Source organism: Diceros bicornis, chromosome 18 (genome assembly GCF_020826845.1).
Source record: "Diceros bicornis minor isolate mBicDic1 chromosome 18, mDicBic1.mat.cur, whole genome shotgun sequence".
Lineage (NCBI taxonomy): Eukaryota > Metazoa > Chordata > Mammalia > Perissodactyla > Rhinocerotidae > Diceros > Diceros bicornis.
In genome coordinates this window covers 54,125,312-54,149,575 of record NC_080757.1, presented here as the reverse complement: position 1 = coordinate 54,149,575, position 24,264 = coordinate 54,125,312, and the positions used below count along the sequence as shown (strand labels likewise).

Here is a 24,264-nt window from a genome sequence, read left to right as displayed (position 1 = left end):
GGTTAGACATCTAGAAGAACTTCCAGCAGTGAGAGCCTTGGAAACCAATGGGAATGGTTGAGAGGAGACACAGGATAATCTCCTAAAGGCTATACGGATGGGCAAGTCTGCCAGATGTCAGGGCTACGTAGGAGTAGGGCCACAGGGAGACAGGTAACTCCCCAAGGAGCCAAGACCTGGGAAACCAAGAATATTCCATCCCAGGCCAGATTTCCCTTGGGACGGACCATGAATGGAGAGACTACTGGGTGAAGAACTGGTCAAAAAGCAAAAGTCCTTTCTTTGGTCCATAGTGCAAAATGAAGCCCAATTATATAGACTTTTATTTTTACATTTGACTGAGGGTACTTTACTGGTAACCTAAAAGTGAGTTATTAAATGTTACTAAAATTGAGAATTCATAAGTTAAAATTAGCATGCTATTGGAAGTTACTGAGAACTCTCATTGGTGTTGAATTCCGGCTGGCTGCAGAATGTTACACGACTTCGCGTGTCTCTCTCCTACACATGTACTCTCACAGCACTGGAATTCCCAAAATTTGGAAGAAGTTTTTGTTGGTTTGGCTCCTCCATTATCAGTTAATTTCATTGTGGGTTTTGGGTGAATCTAAAGGGCAGTGGTCAAGTGTGGTCCCTGCGGCTGCATCAGCATCACTTGAGGACTTGATAGGCCAATTCTCAAGTCCCACCCCTGACCTACTGAATGGCAAATTTTGCAGTGGGCCCAACAGTCTGGGTCTTAACAAGCCCTCCAGGTGTTTTTGATGCTCGCTAAGGCTTTGAGAACCACCACTACGGGATATTGTAATGCATAAAAATAACTAGGGGCCTCTAATTTTCCAATAATTAGACTCTTCGGTCTGTATACCTTGTGGTTCTGCTATGAGCTATCCATCCTCCATATATAAACCACAGAATGTGCCTGTACAGATCCCACTTTCTTATTACCATGCGTTCTTTTTTCTAGCGGAAGGTAGAAATGAGTAGAGTAGGTAGCCTCGGGTTTTTTCTCTCCACCTAAATGAGTGACTGTCAAAAAAGGGAGTCACTCGCCTAGAGGGAGAAAAAAATGTGCCCAGCCTTTGGAGACGACTCTCCCATCAATGACCCTTTAAAGCTGAAACCAGGGAGATCTTGCCAGGAACTCTCCACGTCCCTAGTTAGCCATCCCACCAATGTCCTTCTCCCCTATCAAAAAGAATAGTCCCCTAGACCTAACATCCCCTAGACCTGTGTTATCCAGTGAGGTAGCCAGTGGTCACCTGTGGCTATTTCAATTAACTAAAAAAAAAGTAAAACTACAAACTTAGTTCCTCAGTTGTACTAACCACACTTCAAGTGCTCAACAGCCACACACACTAGGGGCTACCGTATCGGATAGCACGGGTATAGAATGCTTCCGCCATCACATAAAGTTCTGTTGGACAGTTTCCTGGGCATGAGGCCAAGCAGGCCGACTCTGATCCTCTGCCTCCTGGCTTTCTCCCCTCAGGTACTGCCTGGCCGGGCTGCCTGTCGGGTACCAATTTAAGAACATCACGGATGCTGATGTCAACAACCTGCTGCTGGAAGACCTCATCATCTGGACCAACTACGAGATCGAGGTGGCCGCCTACAATAGTGCCGGGCTGGGTGTCTACAGCAGCAAAGTCACCGAGTGGACACTGCAGGGAGGTGAGTGGGGATGGTGACCGTGGAGGAGCCAGTGCTTCCCTTTCTCCCAGGTCCGTGCCTGGCGGGTCCTGTACCTGTCCAGTCCATACTGCCTCAATCATGTCACCTGTTTTATCCAGTCCCAAGCTATTGCACGCTGTGCCCAGCTACCCTGTAGGTTGGGAGGACTGAGGGGAAGATGAAGAGGTTGGGGGTGAGCATGATGCAGGCGAGGCTTCGGGGATACAGGGACCTTCTCTGAAGTCTCACATTAACTGGCTCATGAAACAGCTTACATTTAGTGTTGTACCTAAAAAGCACCCCCGAGCATTTTCATATCCATCACTTTATTTATCAGTACCCTGTGAAATGGGTCAAACAAGTTTTATTAAACCCAAACTAATCTAGAGAAAGAGGGCGTCTTAAGTCTATATAGCAAGGAGTCGGAGGGAGGTCGGGGCGCGGGGTGGACGAGCAGGGTCTGCAGACCCCTCCCTGTGTTTTCTCTACTGAACTGGACAAGAAAGACTGACTGTGCCCCCTCCGCCCCCACCCCCATCTCTCTGCTCTCCTCCAGTCCCCACGGTCCCTCCAGGCAACGTGCATGCAGAAGCCACCAACTCCACGACCATCCGCTTCACCTGGAACGCCCCCAGCCCCCAGTTCATCAACGGCATCAACCAGGGCTACAAGGTACGGGAGGCACCCCTTGTCTGGAGAGGAGGCCTGGAGGCTGTCTGCGGGATGCCGCAGGCGGCGGGAGGAAGACGAGGGACAGGCAGGGGCAGTCCCACTCTGTTTCTGGTTCAAGCCAAGCAGAGGACACGTGATCAAGGCGAAGGGCACGCGGGCGCTGTCCAAGGCCAGATGCAGGCCACGGGGAGTGTGGACACTGCCCAATCTGTGACCCAGTGCAGGGGTGTCCTCTGTGAGACTGGGTTATAAACAAAACCAGGTTTGTTTCAGGGTCAGGAACACCAGGCATAGCCACAGCCCCATCAGAAAAATCCAGAACCTGCTTCTTACCGCCCAGCTGTGGCTCTCATGGGATCCTGCTGGGTCATGTGTCCTGGGGCTGTACTTGACACCACACAGTGTGTTAAGGGCAGGGGACTGGGACTCACACAGACTGGGTTACAGTCCTGGCCCTGCCCCTTGCCAGGTCCCTGCACAGGTTCTGTGGTCTGTCTGGGCATCCTTCCTTCCGTAAAGATTTACTGGGCTCAACTATAGGTGCTGCTCTAGCTGCCGGGGAACCGAATAAACTCTGCTTCCTCATTTTTAAGCAAAGACGGTGATAATACCTAATCCTCAGGGTTACGTGAGGAAAATGAGCTAATGTTTGTAATTTGTTGAGCACACTGACAAACACATAACAAGTGCTCAGAAAATGATTGCAGTAGTAACAGAAATGTCTCAGTTTGTGCAGGCTGCCCAGCAAAGTAGCACAGGCTGCGGGGCCTCGAGGACAGAAGTCAGTGCTCACACAGATCTAGGCTGGCAGTCCAAGACCAAGGTGTCGGCAGGGTGGCTCCTGCCGAGGCCTCTCTCCGTGGCTTGTAGCCGGCCGCCTTCTCCCCGCGTCCTCACACATCTTCCCTCTGTGCATGTCTGTGTGAATGTCCTCATCCTGTAAGGACACCAGTCAGGTTGGATTAGGGCCTGCCCTAACAACCTCATTTTAACTTAATTTCCTCTTTAAAGACTGTCTCCAAATACAGTCACATTCTGAGGTCCTGGGGGTTAGGACTTCAGCTTATGAATTTGGGGGGGAAACAATTCAGCCCATAACAAATAGTAACAGTAGTAATAGTGCTAGTAGTAACAGTCATGGTAATACTACTAGTAGTAGTGGTAGTAATGGTGGTGGTGGTAGTGGTGGTAGTAATAGTATTGGCAGTAGTGATAGTATTACAAGTAGTAGTACTAGTAGTAGTGATGGTGGTAGTAATAGTACTGGTAGTATAATAATGTTACTGGTAGTACTGGTGGTGGTGGTGGTGGTAGTCATAGTACTGGTAGTAGTGCTAGTAGTGCTAGTAGTAGTACCAGTAGTAGTGGTGGTGGTGGTGGTGGTGGTGGTGGTAGTAAATTTGCCATAATTGTAGCTGTGCCAAAAGTCAGGACTTCCCAAGCGCCCCGTCCTCAAACCCAGACCTTGGATCCTGCACCTGGGTCTCTCCTCTCACCCACGAGGAGCGCCAAGCTGACCTCCCCTAAGAGAACTGAAGGCAGGCGGATCACACAGCGCGAGGTCTACTCCATGTTCTGCGGCTGTGCCCCAGGAGCCTGGGGCAGGTGGGAGGATGCGCTCAGCTCCCTCCAGATGTAGGGGAAGAGGCAGAGTATCTAAGGGGCGTGCCACCAGGAAGCCAGCCACGAAGAGGGGAGAACTGCAGGTTCTGGCTTTGAGCTCAAGGATCTGGTGACCGCACGGTGACCACCAACACTTCTGGAAGGTTCCTGTACCCGCTCTGTGCTGTGTTTGCACATGTGCGACAACCAAGATCATTTCTAGCACTAGCAGCCTTAGCCATTATTACTGCAAGTTGGGGGTGGTTGGTCAGGAAGGGACTGAGGTTAGATCACACAGAGAATTTTCTGCTGGTGTTGTAAACAAAGAAGGGAATGTCCAGAGCCAGACACACCACAGCCACAGCCCTCTCAGTCCAGGAAGGCGGGCACCAAGGCCCAGCAGGGCTTTCCTGGGGCAGGGTGCTGTAGTTAAACGCCAGCAGTGCTGGCTGGCTGGAAAAGCCTGCTAATTGGGACTCTGGAGGGAGGCGGGGGTGCAGGGAGGAAGGGGAGGCACTCATCACGCTGAGGAACAGAGGAGCTGAGCTGGGCACAATTAGCTTCTTGCTGCCAATTCTAGATTTTCCTCCACATATGGGAGGGCTGAATGCAAACTTCTAAGGCAAATGGCTCCTGGAGGGCCGAGAAGGCCAGCCAAGTGGTCAGGACAATCAGGGCAACAAGTCATTATGACCAAAGCAAGAGGAGGCTGCAGAGCCCCCCCTGATTTCCAGGTCTCATCAGTGCCCAGCGCCCAGCAGCTGCTTGATTAAGGTCAGCGGGCAGGAATTGCCTGGATATTTTGAGTTCAGGAGCTGATGGAAGAATAAAAGAGCTCACACTTCAATGCACTTTCTACGTGCCAGGCAGGATGCTAGGGCTCTGCTCACATTCTTCTCTCGTGCCAACTGCACAAGAGCCCTAAGAAGTAAGTCTTACTATCATCACCCCATTTTACAGAAGAAGAAACTGAGGCACAAGAGGCAAGTTGTTCAAAGTCAAACAGAGTAACTGCAAGGCTCAGATTCAAACTCCAGAGCCTGCACCTTTTCTTGCATTAAAAAGAAAATGTGTCGTATGATTTAACTGTAAAATAGTAATTATAACTTGATTTTTTCTAAGTACAAAGGAATACAAGTGGGGATTTTATTTCTTGCTTCTTTGGCCTTCTGTGTATCACAGGGAGAAAAAAGCAGTGTTTGTCCCTGCCATAACTCCAGTGAGAATGGACTTTTTCCCCTCTTTTAATTGTGAAAATTCCAAGCATCTACAGAAGTAGAGAGAGGCCTATAATGAACACCCATGTACACATCCCTGGCTTCAGCAATTACCAACTCACGGCCAAATATGTCCCATCTGTTCTCCAACCCTCCGTCTCTCCCCTGGAATATTCTGAAGCAAATCCCAGGCATTGTATCATTTCATCCATAAACATTTCTAGAGAAATGTTATAAAGCCTCTATTTAAAACATAATCACAATAACTGCATTATCATTAACATGCCGAAAAATATCATCAGTCCGTTTAATATCATCAGATATCCAGTCAGCATTCAGATTTCTCTGATTGCCACATCATTTCTTTTGCTAGTTGGTTTATTTGCTTCAAAAGAGGTCCACACAATTGCATTTGGTCAGGACTTTTTAGGTCTCAGTTGATCTGTAGATTCTCTCTCTCCTTTTTCTCTCTTTTTTCTTGTAATTTATTTAGTAAAGAAACTTAGTCATTTGTCCTACAGAATTTTCCACAGCCTGAATTTTGTTGATTGCATCCCTGTGGGGTCATTTAACACATTCTTCTGAATGCTATATTTGCAGCAAATTGGAACTTAGAACTAGAGGCTTGATCAGATTCAGGTTTGATGATTTTTTTCCCCAAAATATTATTCCCTGGATGATGTTGTGTATTTCCATCAGAAAGCATAAAGTCTGGCCGTCTCTCTTACTGTGATGTGGTGACCATTGACCATCCTTGTGTAATCTGTTATTTCAGTAGGGGTTGCAAAATGAGGATAGTCGAATATTATAATTTCTTCTTGATTTATAGCTGAAATAATTTCCAAAAAAAAAGAAGAATTTTCCCCTTACCAACTTTTTGGTTACCTAAAGGTACAGTTCATCTAGGAAAAGCACGGTAAATGCTCAATTCTTTTCCATTACTTACCAATTTTCAGAATAATGAATTGATTACTTGGCATCTTCTAAGGTGACAGATGAGTTTGGATTGGGGGGGGCGTCATCTTTTTATTTTGTTTTTGGTAATATTATTATGTATTTAAGGATTTTTAACACATCTGATATGTTTCAATCCGCAGCCATTATTATTCTTATTGATGCCAAATTGACCCATCATTAGCCTCTTCAAGTTGACTCCTGAGCCCTTTTGACATGGTCCCAGTGGTCTTTGATAGCTCGCTTGCTATCTGGTATGACAGGATGTTCCAAACTATCCACAGTTCTTGCACTGTGCCTGGGATCACCTGTGTCTTCAAGGAGCCCTTGTTCCTTTCAGTCTGAAATGATAGTAAGATACCACAGGCTGGGCACTGGGGGTGCTCCTCGTGCTAGCATTGGCTGTTGTTTCTTGACTCTGTTAATGGACAGCTAGGAAATACTTTTTTTTAAGGTAAAACATATACTGATCCTTCCAATTCAATTTCAGGACTGCAAGCTTTTTAATAATCTCATTGATCTTTTGTCTGTATCTCTCTTCTCCAAACTGAAAACCCAGTTCACCCACCTACTTTATCCCACAAGCCCCCACAACAGTTTCAGAACAGCACCGTCACCACCATGATTACTGAACATGGCGTCAGATGACTTGCAGATCTCTCTGTTCTCAGGATGTGTCCCACAAGGGATGGGCTTCACGTTACTGTGCTGCAGAGTCGTCTGAGATCATTTCTCACTGTGTAATTTTGCTACAACTCAATACATTGTTAGGTTCATTTGTTTCATTTTGGTTTCGATTTTTAGGGATTGGTTTTTTTAATTTAATTTTGTTCTATAATCATGCAGCATATTTACGTGGTTCCAAAGTTAAATCTACAAAGTAAATGCAGAGAAAATCAGCCTGAATTCTGGTCCTCTCCCTCCGCTGTAGGTTTGGTTTCTTTTTGTTTGTTTGGTTTGGTTTTCCTTTCATTTCTTTAACATAAACAAATACATACATATGTAAATATGTATCCTCTCCTTCTTAGGTAAATGACAGCTACTCTACACACTTTTTCCATCTTGCTTTTTTATTTACGTTATATCCTGGAGATCACTCCATGAGAGTATACAGAGATATTCCTTGCTCCTTCCGTTTACATCTGTATCATCCTCCGTTAGGCGGGTCTCCCTCACTTTAGTCAACCTGCTCCCTAGTGATGACATTTTGGTAGTTTCCAGTCTTTTACGAGAACCAACATTTCTGCAGTGAATAGCTTTGTGCATCCATCTTTGCATATTTTCAAATATAACTTTGGAATAGATTCTTAGAAATGAGATTGCTGGGTCAAAGGGTAAATGTGTATATAATTTCGCAACTATTGCCAAATTCCCCCCATAATTATTTTTTATTTTTTTAATTTAACTTTAAACAAGAAATATATTTACATGATTCAAACACCAACAGACGTAAAAAAAAAAAAAAGTAGAGCAGAAATCCTCCATCCCACCTCAGTCCCTCATCTGCCTGGTTCTGTCCACCAACCCTGAAACTCTCCCCACTCAAGGTAACCACTGTTGTAATTTCTTACATATCCTTCCAGGATGTTTTATGTGAGTCCATGCAAATGCAAAGAGAGATAGGGAGAGACAAAGAGAGAGGGAAAGAGAGAATTTCCCTTACTTTTTTTTTAACTCAGTAGCTAGCAGGCCATATATACCATCCTACACTCTCCACCCTGTAATCTACTGCCTCTACCAGGTGGCTATTACTGTCCTCTATTATAGGATAGCCTGAGGCTCAGAGAGGTCGAGTGACTTTCCCAGGGTCACACAGTAAGTGACAGAGCTGGGCTCTGTCCTCCTTCCTCTCGGCTTGGCTGCACACTCTGGCCCACCACCCACACACACACCCCCACTAGCCACCCTTCAGTTACAGGTTTGCCTCCTTGGGCCTCTGCTCTCTACGGTGGAGTTGCCTGCCTGGAGAACCTCGGTCTGATGATCCTCCCCCAGCACACACTCACCCCACACCCCAGCCACGCTCAGGGTAGCCCCGTCTGCTTAGAATCTGAGACCAAACACCTAATGGAGTAAATCAGCACTGACCCAACTAAGAAGAGCAGGCACGGAGACGGCAAAGAGAAACCCTAACACCCACCTAGCAGCTGTGCATACCTGGGGAGGCAGAGGTCTTCATCAGGGGGCTCAGGTCCACTACTTGAAACCAGCTGCTGGTGGGCCCATGGGCACTGAACAGTCCTCAACCTTCCTGAGCTTCACTGTTGCCCTTCTTGTAGCAGCACGGGACACTGACTCCCATCTGATCCCCATTGTGATGATGAGGTGGGCTGGTCAGTGGTGGGCTTAAGCCAGTGCCGGGCACACAGGAGGAGCTCGTCAGACCGCAGCCCTGTTGTGTGCTTGCTCGAGCTCTGAGATCCATCTCATGACGGCTCAGGGTCCAGCTCCTCTCAGGCAGTAGAAGTGCAGAAGGCAATTCTGTTGTCTTCCTGGCCCTGAGGGGAGAGGCCTCTTAACCCAAGCCTGCTCCTCTGCAGACGCAGCTGGAGAAGGCAGTGGCTCACAGCCCAGACTAAGTATTTTGAAGCCGCCACAGGCCTGCCGCCATCTTTGGCTTCCGTCGTGGAACAGTAGGATGACAGAGTCATTGCTGTGTTCTTCTGGGTCACTTTTTAACACAATTCCCCGTGATATTGTCTTAAGGCCTCTGTAAAGACACTTCTTTATTTTTTTTTTAAATGGTAGTGATTGTAATTGACCTAAAACCAATAAAATAATATTTACCCAGATTTTGCACTTGCTGGGGAACACACCACACAATTAATTCTAATGGCGTAATTAATTCAAATTTACATTAATTAAATTAAATTAAAACATTAAACTTGTTTCTTAATCTACTCCAAAGAAGTTCGGCAATTTAATTGCCATGAAACAAGATAACCGAAATAAGGAGGATATTTAACATACTTATTAAATGCCACTTAGTATTTCTGATTAGTATTTTTAGGGTCTAATTAGTGTCTAATTAACTTGCTATAGGCTATCTTTTCACAATACCAATTAAATTTCAAAACATCCTTTATAAACATGCTGCCATGAACAGAAGATTAAGCATTGTTACAGGCGAGAGTTAATCAGGAGACATCGGCGTATTGTTTTATATCTATAAATACCCGTGCTTATTAAAACTCATCAAGTGTTGCATTTCACCATTAATTGCTATTTAATCAACTTCAAATAAATGAGGAAATCTCTGAGGCCAGCTGTCATCGTTGGAGACAGATGAAGGACCTAGAAAACAGGAGTGTGAGGTGAGAGATCAAGAGGCAAGAAGAGAGGGAAGGGGAGACAGGAAGCTTATGCAATTAGGGGTGGTGTGTGTACAGCGGAGATTAGACAAAAAGCGATGCTGAATTTCCAGACGGGGTTTTCTTGCCGACATGCCACCTCAGGTGATGTCTAAGACTGAAATCCCAACTTGGAACAAGTTTAAAAGAATAAGAGTTATCCACAGACTGAAGTCTCAGCTCTATGGGAGAATTCCTAGGGAGAAGGTGCCCCAGCCCAGACAGAGAAAGATGCAGGAACCCCTCAGCTCCCTACTGGCTGTGTGATATAGTGTAAGTCACTTAGCCTCTCTGAGCCTCAGTTTCTTCATCTGTGAAAAACAGGGCCGGGGGGTGCCCAACCTGTGCAGTCACTCAGGGCTCCACGCGCGGGAGGACCCCATGTTCAGTTAAATGCTCTGCTGCTGTCATCTGGAAATTCTTAATAATTTTTACACAAGGGGGCCCTCCATTTGCATTTTGCATTGGACCTGCAAATTATGTAGGAGTCCTCTTGTTACAAATTATGCAGAGTCCTCTCTTGTGGGATCGCTGTGGGAATCGAGTGAGAAATGACTCATGGAAAGCACCCCCACAGGGCCTTGCAGTCGCTCAATGAACGGAGCAGCACACCAAAGTGGACTCCCAGGAGGACAGATGCTCCAGTGGCCAGTGGCTGTCTGCACGGCCATCCTTTCCCTGGGAGGAGGGATGACAGGGAGCTGTGGTCCTGGACACTCTCTGTCCATTGGCCCCGTCCATGGGAGAGCACTTGGCCCCTTCTGGAATGTTCTGGCTGCTCTGTCTGAATGGCTGGCCTCTCCCCAGCTGATCGCCTGGGAGCCGGAACAGGAAGAGGAGGTTACCATGGTGACTGCCCGGCCCAACTTTCAAGACACCATCCACGTGGGCTTCGTGTCTGGCCTCAAGAAGTTCACCGACTACTTCACCTCGGTGCTGTGCTTCACTACTCCCGGGGACGGGCCCCGCAGCACCCCCCAGCTGGTGCGCACCCATGAGGATGGTAGGCACCACCCACCCCTGCTCTCTGTCCCCACCCGAAGGCCAGGCTGGGTGCTCCAGGCCCAGGGCAGTCCTGGTCTTGTCTCCCGTCCTGGGGCGCCCCTGGAGCCCCATGGGCTCTCTTGCGGACAGAAGGCAGTCTCTCTCTAACTGGCATCGGGTGGGGTGGGGGGCCCTTTTGGGGTACAGTGCCTGGGCCTGTGGGACACCTGAGCTTCAGTGAAATCCTGGACACCTCGCTGAAGGTCAGCTGGCAAGAGCCAGGAGAGAAGAACGGCATCCTCTCAGGTAGGCACCGTGGTGTTGCCGGGCCTGGGCAAGGGGAGCGGGGGAGACGGGACCGGGAAAGGTCATCTAGTCCATCCCCCTGCCTTCGACCTAGTGTCCCTTCAAAGCCTCCAGCAGACGACTCTTTCTTAGAAAGAACTCAGAGAAGACTCTCGGCCCCTCCACTCTGTAACAGACCCCAGATCTTCAGCCACGAGCCTCAGGTGGCCGCCACAGTGACTTGCTCTCCCTCCTGCAATCCCCTCCTGACGGGGGCTTCCCACCCAGGTTACACCCGGGGCCCCAGGCACGATGCTCCCAGTGCGTATCTAACCGCCAGACTAGTGAAGTGAAGAGCTGAGTAGAGGGCCAAGGCCGGCTTGTGGTCACTGCCGAGCTCACGCCACAACCGGCGCTCTCCCCAGGGTACCGGATCTCCTGGGAGGAGTATAACCGAACCAACACCCGCGTGACCCACTACCTGCCCAACGTGACCCTGGAGTACCGCGTCACGGGCCTCACCGCACTCACCACCTACACCATCGAGGTGGCCGCCATGACTGCCAAGGGCCAGGGCCAGGTGTCCGCCTCGACCATCTCCTCCGGGGTGCCTCCAGGTGGGTGCCCACTCTCGGGGCAGGGCTCCTGGCCTCTGGGTCTCCTGATCAAGAGGCCCCTTCTTTCTCAAGAATAGTGGCTTTCTTCCCACACAGCCCTCCCCTCCCATGGGTCTGTGGTCCCTCTGGTCCCCCCGGGCAGGCTGATTCTCGTGATCCCAGGTCTCTGGATGGAGGCTTTCGGCCCGCGGCTGCTTCCTCCACGGCTCTCAGAAAAGCAGAGGCCCCCGGAGGACCCCACCCTTGTCTCATTCGCCCTGCTGCACCCCCCTCCACCGCCCCGCCCCACACCAGGCTCCACATCAGGCAGTGTATCTGTGATTCAGGGGGAGAATTCTCACTGTCACCCAGAAAGTCCAAGTCAGATTCCAGCCGGTGGACGTGTTGGTTGGGAAGGTGGTGGGAGCAGGTGGGGATGATCTTAAACTTGGTGTAAAGAGCAAGCTGAGGTCTACTCGCAGCCCAGCTTCTGCCAGGCTCCTCGACCTTGAGCAAGTCAAGTGTCCCCTCTGTGCCTCAGTTTCCCTATCTGTATCTATGCGGAGATCGACTAGATGACCATGTGGTCCTGTCTGGGTCTGTAAGTCTACACTTATGTGCCCTGGCAGAACCCCTCGATCTGCCCACAGAGATAGGTGAGGTTCCCGAGCTTCAGTCAACCCCAAGTGATAATAACAGTAACACTGAGAAGTATTCATGTAGTGCTTACCGGGCCTGGAGCTAAGTACTTTATATACATCAATTCATTTAATCTTCACAACAACTCTGAGGTAGGTGATGTTATTATCATCTCCATTTTACGAGGAGGACACTGCAGCACAGCAAGGTTAGGTAACTTGCCCAAAGACACACAGCATGGAAGGAAGAGAGTTAGATTCCAACTCAGACAGTCCGACTTCAGAATCTGTGCTCTTTCTGTTCATCCTGAACCCCAAGGCTCCTGGTTGCAAAACGGACTGCCTCCTGTCCCCACCCCTCCTTCTATCCCTCTCAGTCATTGTTGGGTTTGGGGGCTGTAATAGGGTGTATATGGATGGAGAGGGGCTTCATTCAAGAAGTCCTCGCTTGCCCAGCCCGTTTTCTGGCCCTGGGAGCCTTCTCGTGGCCCTGGGAGGTCCTCTCAGCCCCTAAACCTGCCTCAGGCCCATGGTATGGACATGGTAAGCCATAGATGGAGGGACCAAGACTGTGTTGGTGGGGTGAAGCCTCGCCCATGCTCCTCCCAGGAGGCGTCTAGGAAAAGTGGGACAGGGCACGCTCTGTGCCCAGAGTCCTGTTCAACATTCTTCTCACCCGATCTCCTTTCCCGCCCTGTTTCCTTTTCCAGAACTCCCAGGGGCCCCCACCAACCTGGGCATTTCCAACATCGGCCCCCGCTCCGTGACCTTGCAGTTCAGGCCAGGCTACGACGGGAAGACCTCCATCTCCCGCTGGCTGGTGGAGGCCCAGGTAAAGGCTGCCGGAGGGGAACCCTGCGTCCCGGGCAGCCCACTCCCGGCCTCGGGCATGCCATGCTCTTGGGTGCAAATCCTATGTGTCTTCACATCTGTGTGAATTTCCACATGCAAGTACCAGATGGCCAGATACACCGAAAATGCTGCAGGTCCACCTCCACTCACCTGTACTCCTGTGCACACACACACACTCTCTCCCTCTCTCACATACACACATGCGCACACACACACGCACCCCAATCCCCTCGGGTCGGGCAGTGACTGGCTGTCCCAGAAAGATAACCAGCTGCTGCCTGCAGCCCTTTAAACCACGGTGCTCAGCTTTGGCTACACAGGGGCGTGTTCAGAAGTCCCAACGCCTAGGTCCCACTCCCAGAAATGCCTATTCTGATTTAGCTGGGTTTTTAGAAGCACCTCGGGGGGCCAGCCCGGTGGCGTAGCGGGTAAGTGCACGCGCTCCACTGCGGCGGCCCGGGGTTCGGATCCCGGGCGCGCACCGACACACCACTTGTCAGGCCATGCTGTGGCGGCGTCCCATATAAAGTGCAGGAAGATGGACACGGATGTTAGCCCAGGGCCAGTCTTCCTCAGCAAAAAGAGGAGGATGGGCAGATGTTAGCTCAGGGCTGATCTTCCTCACAAGAAAAAAAAAAAAAAAAGCAGCACTGGGGTGTCCAGGAGGATCACCTGGGAAGCTTACTAAATTTACAGATTCCTGGGCACCACCCCCACGGGTTCTGACCGGCTCAGTGTAGGGCAGGGCCCAGGAGTGGGTTTATAGCAAGCATTCCATGAGAATCTGATGCAGGAGGGCCCGGGGTCACACTCTAAGTCATGTTTAAGGGCCTGGAAAGATGGTGGCCCCATTGGTGCCCTCTGGTGAGCCCTGGGGTTTGAATCAAGACCTTTTCTGGGCAGGGCTGTGCCTCCTAGGGGCTGGGGCCCCCATCTCAGCCCCGCGGGCTGGACGGGTCTAAGGGTCCCCCCTTTTCCAGGTGGGCGTGGTCGGGGAGGGAGAGGAGTGGCTGCTGATCCATCAGCTCACCAACGAGCCCGACGCCCGCTCCATGGAGGTGCCCGACCTCAATCCCTTCACCTACTACAGGTAACGGGGCTGGACTCGGGGCAGGAAGGGGAGGGGGCTGCTTGGACTGGGACGGGCTTTGGCCCTGGGTTCCTGCCCTCACCATCTTGCTCAACCCTTCCCCCACCCCAGCTTCCGCATGCGCCAGGTGAACATCGTGGGCACCAGCCCACCCAGCCAGCCTTCTAGAAAGATCCAGACCCTCCAGGCGCCCCCTGACATGGCCCCGGCCAATGTGACCCTGCGCACAGCCAGTGAGACCAGCCTGTGGCTCCGCTGGATGGTGAGGCTCTCATGAGGGCAGCGGGGGGATGTCTCCTTGGTCCTCTCCACCCTGCAAAGGTGTCACTGCCTCCAAGGGGCCACATCAAAGGGGACATCCACTGGCATACCCACGGCTCCCTTCTCCTTCTTTACACCTAGCACCTGGTAAGGCGCCTGATAATCAGTCTTAGCCAAATGGACAAATGCCCATGTGAGGAGAAGGAGCTAGAAAGCACTATTCATTGAGCATTGCCATGTGCCAAGCACTTTATTTTTTTCTTCCATTTAATCCTCCCAGTAACCCTGCAAAGGACACATTATTATCCCAGTTTACAGCTAAGAAAATTGAGGCTCAGAGAGGTTAAGTACTCACCAACAGACACACAGCTCCCAAAGGTGGGTCTGGGATCAGAGGCAAGTTGTTCCACCAAGTCAGAGAGTGAGGGGTTGCTTCTGGGGTGGAGGGGGAGGTGAGGGAGGGGCTGTTAGGCTCTCAGACCGTCCCCACAGATCAGGGTTGCACGTTGAGGGCTGTGACCCCCGGTGACCCTGCACGAGGGGCAGTTCTACCGTGCTGAGGGCTTCCTCTCCCGCTAGGCGCTGTTCTGAGTGCTTTATTCCAAGGCAGGCCTTGAACGCTCTCCACAAGCCTGTGACAGCAGTGATCCTGGCCCCCACTTTACAGATGAGCAAACTGAGGCAAAGAGAGGTCAAATAACTGGCCCAAGTCCCCCGCATCTTCCCACACCCCCTAGTTAAGAGCAGAGCTCAGATTCCCATCCCGGGGAGTCTGGCTCCCAAAATCCACAGCCCTAACCACTGAGCCCACTGCCGTCCCATCCTCTGGGGAACAGGAGAGAACATTTCTCCCCCGGGCCTTCCTCTGGGACAGCATTTCCCAGCCTGGATCCCACAAAGCAGCAAGCCAAGATGTGCTCGGAGCACGCAGGAGTTCTTAGACAAATAAACGTGGGGAACAGCCCCACACAGCCCGCTCCTTGGAAAATCCCGGAGCACTGGCTTTGGGAAGAGCCTGCCTGACTCTCCTTCACCAGCCCATCTGGCCACACCACTCTTTTTTGTTTCCATACAAGATCTCTCACTAGTTGCAAAAAACACAACTTGGAAAACACCACTCTGTGGGCCAGGGTTTCCTGGAAAGCCATTACTCCGTTTCACGTATGTGGACAGCCTGATAAAAGGAGCTAACGGCACCCTCAGCCCTGGACAAATGTCAGTTATTCGTTATGATCCCCTCCCAGGGTGGCTGGCACTGAGTAGAGCTGTCTTTCCGCCCAGCCCAGAGGCCTCAGGCACAGCGGGCGGACGCCCCAGGCCCTTGCAGCCTTCTATTGCCGCTGGCCTCTCTGCCCCTTCTCTCCCGGGCCCCGCTCCCCTCCCGCATCTCACTTTAAGGCTTTCAAATACTAAGAGGCTAAAGAGTCGAGTACCCAGAGGGAGCTGGAGGGGGAATAAAAAGGCCTTTGCTGTGCTGTGCAGGGCCCCGGCACCTCCAGTCCCACTTAATGGTGCCCGGCCCGGCCCCTTCCTCGGCAGGTGAGGGAGCGTGTGCTCAAGGTCCATCTCAAACTCTGGGCCCATCGATCGCTGTCTTAATGAGCTCTGCTCGGCTTCACCGAGTGTCTGGAGGAGCGGGCTGGCGGGAGGGAGTGGGTATGTGGGGAGTGAGGCAGAGGCAGAAGGAGAGGAGCGGGAGGAAGTAGGTGAGAATGTGGAAGCCTGTGGACCGAGGGCTCTGTGGAGCCCCTGGGGAAGCAGAATGGGGGGCAAGTGAGGGTCAAGGGTGCCCCAGCTCCAGCTTTGCCACCTTCAGAGGAGAATCTGAGGGCCCGGCCCGCAGCTCACACCTGCTTCAGATCACAGGCTTCCCCAACGTGCACACACGTCCACTGCCTATTCACACTGCCCAGGTTCATCCACCAGGTGACCTGAGCCAGCGACCATAGCCCCACCAGCCTCCTCATAGAGCCCAGGAAAGGAATTTGTCTTTTCTCTTCTCTGAGACTCAAAGAAGAAGAAAGAGGCTGAAAATGCAGCAAGAGAGACTGAAGTTTGCTGGAAGGAAGGACTTCCCGACAGTGACCGGTGCCCCATCCATACTTGGGATGCCATCTTCCCTTGCTTGCTTCTCCAAGGCAGGCACGAGCTGAGACCAGGCGTGTTGTAGGCAATTAAATAAATGTGTGTTGGCAGCCTGAGTGAGGGAGTTAAGTGGTCGAGATAGCCAGGACCGAAGTGCTGTGCTCATCAGCAGTTGGACAGACAGACTTAGGGGTCTCCTTGCTATGTCCAACTCCCCTGGCAGGGTAGAAAGTTCGTGGAGTGCACAATAAAGAATAGATACCACCTCTCCTCTGAGCCTGACGAGTAGAGACAGGGAGATGGGGCCATAAGAAACACAGAGTCACACAACCTAAGCCACGCCCAGGGTGACAGCGCCTCACAGGGGCACAGACAGGTTGGACAGCGGGCTCGGTAATCCTGAAGGCTCCCTGGCAGAGGGGGCACAAGCCAGGTAGTTCTGACACAGGGTGGCCCAGGCCTCACAGCAGTTGCGCCCCCCCTGCCCTCCTACAGCCTCTCCCGGAGATGGAGTACAACGGGAACCCCGAGTCGGTGGGCTACAAGATCAAATACAGCCGGGCAGACGGCCACGGCAAGACGCTGAGCCACGTGGTGCAGGACCGCGTGGAGCGCGAGTACACCATCGAGGACCTGGAGGAATGGACCGAGTACCGCGTCCAGGTCCAGGCCTTCAACGCCATCGGGAGCGGGCCCTGGAGCCAGACGGTGATGGGCAGGACCCGGGAGTCAGGTACTGCCCCCTCGAGCCAGCCTGCCGTGACTTCCCGAGGCCTGTATTGGGGTGGCCACCCTGCCACTGCCCCCACCCCGCCTGTGCCTCTCCACCTGCAGGGCCTTCCAAGGGCACAAAAGCTGGTGCAGGTGTTCAAAAACAGCCAGGGCTCGTTTTACTGTTTCTGCTCCGTGTCCCGGCCGAGCACCTTGCGTGTTGCTGCCTCTCCCTGCACCTGATCCTTATCTGCAGCTGTCCCACTGCTCCCAAAGTTGGGGGGTGAGGGGTCCCCACCTCTGTGCCCTCACCTTTAATCCTGACACCCAGTGGTGCCTGAGAGAGCCTGAGGTGGGGGAGGGGGTGGGGTTAGCTCTCAGAACATTCCAGAAACGCAACCAGCAGCTCATGGGGGCCTGGCAAGGGCTCACCCACAGAATATGAGCCCCCAGCCTCATTTGAGCACATGTGGCTCCCGGCTCTGGGGCTTTTTCCTGGCACCTTTTAAACGACAGGTCCCTGCCCCCCAACTGGTGCACTGGTGGAAATGCAGGCTCAATCCAACTTAGCCCGAGCAGAGGATAACCGGGAGGCGAATCTGAAACCAGAAACAGCGTCTGTCACATTCCAGAGCCAAAAGGAATCACGGCAGGATAATTTGCTCTTTGGGGACTGTCTGTGCCATGCGTCCTTCCCCAGGTCCCCCTCCACTCCCTTCCACTGTAGGGTCGACCTTGGGTCCTGAGCTCCTTCTCTCCGCTCCCTTTCTCCCTCAGTCCCGTCCTCTGGCCCCACCAACGTGTCCGCGCTGGCCACCACCTCCAGCAGCATGCTGGTGCGCTGGAACGAAATCCCTGAGGCCGACCGCAACGGGCTTGTGCTGGGCTACAAGGTGCGTCCCGGGTCCGAGCACGGGAGGGGGCTGGAGCCACTAAACCGGCCTCCCCACCCGAGATGCCCTGTCCTCGTGACCCCTGGGGCCCACATGTCTGCCTTCTGTAGTGGACACAGGGGATCTGCATGGCGTCCGTCCATCGGTCACCATGGCAACCAGGGAGTCCTCCCTCAGGGGTGGGATGCTTCTGAGGAGGGCCAGGGTCCTTGGGGCAGCTCCACCTCCCCCAGGAGGCCACGCTGGCTGCCCAAGCCTCACTCTCAGCTCCCATGGGCCCAGCTTCAGTTTCCATTATCTTCTAGATCCTCCCAAAGCTGTGCGTAGCCGTGTGATCCAGCCATGGCCTGGAGGTCAGGAGATGTGGCTTGACCTCCTGGCTCTGCCACTACTGGCTGTGTGACCTTGAGCAAGTCACACTCCCTCCCTGAGCCTGTTTTATTACCTGGATGCTCTCTAAGGAAATTTCAGCTCCATCGCTGAGTGATCTTGTGTCCCCCTCCTGGAACACCAGCTCCACAGTTACCCCATGGCCCCTTAGGGCCAAGCCACTCCAAGGATCCCATCTGCCTGCTCCATCCCCGCCCACCTCGCTCCTGGGGATGGGACTTGGGAGAGGTGCTGGCCCCAGGCCCGAGGCCCTCACCCCTGTGCTGGGCTCTGTCAGGTGATGTATAAGGAGAAGGACTCAGACTCCCAGCCCCGGTCCTGGCTGGTGGAAGGGAACTCGTCCCGCAGCGCCCAGCTCACAGGCCTGGGCAAGTACGTGCTCTACGAGGTCCAGGTGCTGGCCTTCACACGCGTTGGGGACGGCAGCCTCAGCCACCCTCCCGTCCTGGAGCGGACGCTGGATGATGGTGAGTTCGAATCCCTGCCAGCCTGGGAAGACTGGGAGCTGCCCTTCCTCCTGTCTGCCCAGCCCTGCCCCTCGGGGGTCACGCTCTGCCCCAGAAGGAACCATGGCCTCAGGCTTCTCCTGTAGGAGGCAGGTCACCGAGGGCCACCTCAGTCCCGTCCCCACTGCAAGGGGATGCTAATTACAGACGGCGCATCCCTGAAGCAGAAGTGACAATGCAAGGGCAGTCCGACATCTGATCCGGTCTCTTGCCCTCTCTCTGGGTCAAACGTACAGAATAGAGACTTTGCACCTGTTTTGATTTCTTGTTCGCCTGGGGCAGGTTCAGTTTAAGTAAAGGTCTGTGCAAAGGAAAAGCTTGATTGTTCCTGGGCACGAGCCTCCTGGTCCTGTTTGCAAAAGAGTGACGCCAGCTGGGCTGCAGGCCTTCATCTCTGCAGCAAAGCTCCTGTCAAAGGCTGGTCCTTTGCGCCCCCCCCCCAGCCCCCACACACACTCACATACTGCCCACCACAAACTTTTGTGGGGTTCGGACAAGAGTGCAAAAGGAAACCCAAACACCATATGTCTATAATCAAAGTTATAAATCAAGCTAATGATCTGTTAAATTAAATATGTTCTATCCTCCTGCCTTGACAAATATACCCTCATAATGACCTGGAAGGCCAAGTTCAAGTTTAGAAACCTCAGACTTTCTGGCATTCTGTGTTGGAATGAGGCAGCACACAAAGAGTTGCCCCCACAGCCGTCCCCACCCCCTCCTCTGGTCTCTTCCCACCCTCTCCTCTGGCCCATGTCATTCAGTCTCCATCACCATGCCCAAAACAGCCACCCCTTGGCCATCTGTCAGTCCAGAGATGCAAGTCCACCCTCAGGAGGGTGGGCCTGGGAACAGCCCCGTGCAGGCCCTGGAAGCATGCGTGGGGCGTTCTGGGCAGGAAATTCCAGACCCAGGATTCCAGAGCTGGGTCTAGAAAAAGGGGTGGTGCGGGCTCAGGGCAGGCACGTCCCCTTGCCCCACGGCCACCTCACCCCATTGCGGGAAGGAAGTCAAGAGTGACCGTCTAAAGCACAGACCCAGGACAGGGTTCCCTCGCCCATTTCTGAGGGCAGCCCTGCACGTACATACATGTGCACATGTTCACAGACACTGAGCTAAAGGGAGCTGGAGGCTTGGTCCCTTCCAGTTCCTACCAAATAATGCCGATTTTGAGGGCAGAAACCACACTCACAGCATCTTCACGTCCTGCGTTAGGACACGGTGCCAGGCACAGAGCGGCACTCCACAAAGTGCGCTGAGCTGGGCTGAGCCCACCGTGCTGCTCTGCTGAGCTGGACTGGGCTCGGGGCTGAGCAGCAACCACACTGCCACCCGCTTCTCCTTTGTCCCCTCCAGTCCCAGGACCGCCCATGGGCATCCTGTTTCCAGAGGTGAGGACCACATCGGTGCGCCTGATCTGGCAGCCCCCCGCTGCCCCCAACGGCATCATCCTTGGTAAGCCTCTACCTGTGTCCTGGCGGCAGGAAGAAGGAGGAGGTATAAGGTGTAAAGGATGCTAATTCAGCGTTGGCTGGAGGGAGACTAGGCCAGGAAGTGTCCACATCTCCTCAAGAAGGATTCTGAGTCTTATTTCTCCCACTAGAAATCTCAGTCTTTAAGGTTATCAGCTGGAGGACAAGGTCAGAGCTCAGGTGCCTTAAGGACTGTTGGTTAACTTTGTGCCCCCCAATGCCGCAAGCCGACTGGCCACCTGGTAAACCTTGGCTGCTGTTCCTAAGTGTGGCCAGGTGAGGGCGCACTGGCCAGCTCAACACAGCTGTGCTCACAGGTGGGAAACAGGACCTCAGGCACAGGGAGGGATGCTGCGATCAGAAGCGTCATTTCATATTCAAGGTTCCTCCCCTAACACATGCACAATACACACAGCCTCACAGGAGAAGACGCACGGTGTGTGAACTTGGGTAAGTCGGCTTCCCTCCACGGCCTCAGCTCCCTCACCTGTAAAATGGAGGACTGGACGACCTGTGCCTGGTCCAGGGCTCTCAGTCCTGGCCTCCTGCAACGCCTGCCCCAGATGGATGCCCCGCCTGTGAAGGCAAAGTGGAGACAGGGAAGGGCAAGCACTGTGGACTTACAAAGACCTGGGCTGGAATTCCAGCTCGCTCACTTCCTAGCAGGTGGTCTGGCCTCTCTGGGCCTCAGTTTCCTCACTTGGGGCTGTTATGGGGGTCACAGACACCCTGTACAGAGCACCTTTCCGTGCCCCGCCCCAGTCACATTCCCCAAGGGCAGCTGAGGACACAAGGGTGAGCCAGAGGGCTTCAAGCAGACGAACCACAGCCCAGGTGGCCCACGTGCAGACATGTGGTAGCCGAGGAAGGAATGACCCTTTCTGGGGGCAGCCTGCCCTCCTTCCCAGCGCGTCCCCTTTCCTTCCTTCCCCACAGCTTACCAGATCACACACCGGCTCAACGCCACCACGGCCAACACTGCCACGGTGGAGGTGCTCGCGCCTAGCGCCCGCCAGTACACAGCCACCGGCCTCAAGCCCGAGTCTGTCTACCTGTTCCGCATCACGGCCCAGACCCGCAAGGGCTGGGGAGAGGCCGCCGAGGCCTTGGTGGTGACCACCGAGAAGAGAGGTGACTGCCACGGGGGCTGCGGAGCCCTGGGGGGCAGCCAAGGGGGCCCCAGCCAACCCAGGTGCTCAGACCCTCTCCTCATGGATGGCCGGGGATCAGCTAGTTAAGAGTCACATTGCCCTGGTCTGCAGTGGGCTCAAATCTCTGATGTCGAGGTCAGCGAGGGCTCTAGTAGACTTCCAGAGCTGAGCTGGGAGCTCCCAAGGAAGCTGCTCTGCCCCAGTTCCTGGTTTTCTGAAGGGCAGGTGGGTGAGACCAGCTTCCTTCCCCTTGACAAAGACCAGGGCCAGATGGGTGGAGGATGGGGCTGCAGCCTGGAGCCCCGGCTGCCACTGCCCTGCTGCCCTGAGCTGGCACCTCGCCCGAGGTTGGGTTCCCCAGAAGCAGGCCTGAGACCCGGATTCCTGTGAAGGTGATTTATTAGACGAAGTTCGCAGGAAAAGCCAGTAGGACAGTGGTTCTCAACCGGGGGCTGCTTTGCCCCCCAGGGGACATTGGGCAATGTCTGGAGACATTTTGGTTGTCATAGCTAGGAGGGAGGTGCTACTGCATCTAGTGGGTAGAGCCAGGGATGCTGCCAAGCATCCTTCAATGCACAGGACAACCCAGAACAAAGAATCCTCGCCCCCAATGCCAAAGTGCTGAGAAGCCCTGAGGAGGGTGTGGGGCAGGGGGAAAGAAGCCAAGCATGTGGGCATGAGACAGAGCCCCACAGAGGGAAAGTGGGCTCCGTCCTGCCCAGTCAGGGGCATCACGGGTCCCATCTCACACTGTGGCAGGCAGGGGCAGGGAGCTGGGGTGTTCCTACCTCCTTTCTGCCAGTCCTGGTTGGGGCTGCCCTCAAGAGATGTCAATTCCCAGGATCTGGTGCGTGGAAGTGGATGGGCAGGGGGCTCAGGCCTGAGCCCCGAGCACCCCCTTTCCTTCCTTGAGGAAGCTCACCCTCCTCCACCACTGGCTCACCTGCTCTCCCCCCTCCGCCTCCTCCCAGACCGCCCACAGCCCCCCAGCAAGCCAGTGGTGCAGCAGGAGGACGTGAAGGCGCGCAGCGTGCTGCTGTCCTGGGAGCCGGGGAGCGACGGCCTGTCCCCCGTGCGCTACTATACCGTCCAGACCCGCGAGCTGCCCAGCGGCAGGTGGGCGCTGCACTCCACGTCCGTGAGCCACAACGCCTCGGCCTTCGTTGTGGACAGGTGAGCCCTTCTGCCAGCGTCTCCGCCCCACCCTTCCCGGCCCGACAGCCTGCCCACCCCCAAACCTCTTCCTCAGCTCCCCTCACCCAGAAGCCCTCCTGTCCACTCACATCCCCTCCAGCTCCGTCCTAACCTCCCTCCCCATCTCTCTGGAGCCCTGTTAGGGCTGCCTCTTAATTACCTATTTCTGGAGCCCAGAAGCCCCCCTTAGCGGAGCGCTTGCCGTCCTTCATTAGCGATTCCGCCCAGCCAGGCGCATTTCGCTCTCCATCTTTAATAGGGGATTCTGGCTTCAATTTAATTCCTAGTGGGTCATATTTTATATATTCCAGTTGACATGACCGAGAGTTTTGAGCAATACTTTCCTCCTCACCCCACCTCCACCCCCAATAAATCAAAAAGGAAGACATTTGCCTGGGGAGGAAATGAGGCTTATAGAGATGAAGGGCTGGTCAACCCTTGAGAACCACGACCCTTCCTGAATTTATTAAATTCAAGACAAGGATGGCAGTTCTTGGGGGAGGAGCTTGTTCAGAGAGGGTGCTGTTGGTGCTCTCGTAGCTGCACGTTCCTCCAAGGTAGGAAATACGTGGACATTTCCTCTTGAGGACCTGTGGCTTATAATTGGAGCTAAAGGTGAGGCCACACCCCAAGCTGGCTTGGTCTAGGGGCCTAGCTCCTGTTTGGCCCCATTGTAGCAGACTTTCTCTCTGAGACTCGATGTTCCTATCTGTGTCAGCATCCTCGCCCCCCTTTCCCCGAGCAGAGATGGTGGGCAACGCCATTATGGGGATACCTCCATTCATTGAACTCAATCCACCCATAGGCTCAAGCCCTTCACATCCTACAAGTTCCGAGTGAAGGCGACCAATGACATTGGGGACAGTGAGTTCAGCGAGGAGTCGGAACCGCTGACCACCCTGCAGGCCGGTCAGTGTCCCCCACTTGGGTCTCTTTCTCTTGGCCCTCTGGGCACTTCCTGAGCACTCTTCTGGGGGGAGGGGCCTCCAAAGATGGAGGGGTATCGGGCCTGCTGGACCTTTTGTCTGCCTCCCTGGGCAGAGTCCCAAGGAGGTTTGAGCCAGAGAGGCCTCCACCACGGGCTCGGGCACCCACACTCAGCCTGGCATTCTAGTGTGTCTCTTCTCTGATGTCCCCCAAGCTCGTGGCCGACTCCAGAAAACCAGTGGAGGGGAGTGGGGAGCCTCAGCAGCAGCGTGCGAGGCCTCTGGCTCTAGAGACAGAGAGGACAAGGCTCTGGACCCTTGGGTTTGGGCTGGGGTCAGGGTCCCCCCCTGTCTCCCTCCACACTGGCCCTTTGTTCTGCACAAGTTGGGGTGATGGGGATGGAGGGTGACGAGCTAGAGCTGCCCGCAGTGCAGTGTGTGCAGAATCTGGTCCCTGTGGCCTCCAGGGGGCCTAAGCCCTGGCCCCCAGAGCTCACCTGTCTACCTCTCTCCCTAGCCCCCGACGAAGCGCCCACCATCATCTCGGTGACACCCCACACCACCACCTCCGTGCTGATCCGATGGCAGGTACGGCCCGGCAGGCAGGGCGGGGCCCGTGTCCCACGAGGCCTCAGACAAGCTCTGTGCTGAGACAGGGAGCGAACAGCCCACCAGGAACATTGTGCACACGCACAGACACCTGCATGCCCCTTGCTCCATGCTCCAATCAGATCAGTCAGGTGCCCCTACACCCTTCTGCA

At 53.8% G+C, this 24,264-nt stretch overlaps 1 protein-coding gene across 3 annotated transcripts in view; it reads left to right on the top strand.

Annotated features, from left to right (window-relative positions):
* SDK2 (sidekick cell adhesion molecule 2) overlaps positions 1-24,264 on the top strand; it is a 266,842-nt gene that overhangs the window by 203,793 nt on the left and 38,785 nt on the right. For all 3 annotated transcript variants that reach the window (XM_058561479.1, XM_058561480.1, XM_058561478.1), the window contains exons 17-32: positions 1,493-1,674; positions 2,231-2,346; positions 10,277-10,472; positions 10,661-10,759; positions 11,164-11,355; positions 12,683-12,804; positions 13,805-13,914; positions 14,026-14,176; positions 16,756-16,993; positions 17,749-17,864; positions 18,532-18,721; positions 20,117-20,215; positions 21,169-21,363; positions 22,355-22,556; positions 23,383-23,486; positions 24,021-24,091. In XM_058561479.1, the coding sequence (XP_058417462.1) occupies positions 1,493-1,674; positions 2,231-2,346; positions 10,277-10,472; positions 10,661-10,759; positions 11,164-11,355; positions 12,683-12,804; positions 13,805-13,914; positions 14,026-14,176; positions 16,756-16,993; positions 17,749-17,864; positions 18,532-18,721; positions 20,117-20,215; positions 21,169-21,363; positions 22,355-22,556; positions 23,383-23,486; positions 24,021-24,091 (2,383 nt within the window). The remainder of the gene's footprint in view (positions 1-1,492; positions 1,675-2,230; positions 2,347-10,276; positions 10,473-10,660; positions 10,760-11,163; positions 11,356-12,682; positions 12,805-13,804; positions 13,915-14,025; positions 14,177-16,755; positions 16,994-17,748; positions 17,865-18,531; positions 18,722-20,116; positions 20,216-21,168; positions 21,364-22,354; positions 22,557-23,382; positions 23,487-24,020; positions 24,092-24,264) is intronic.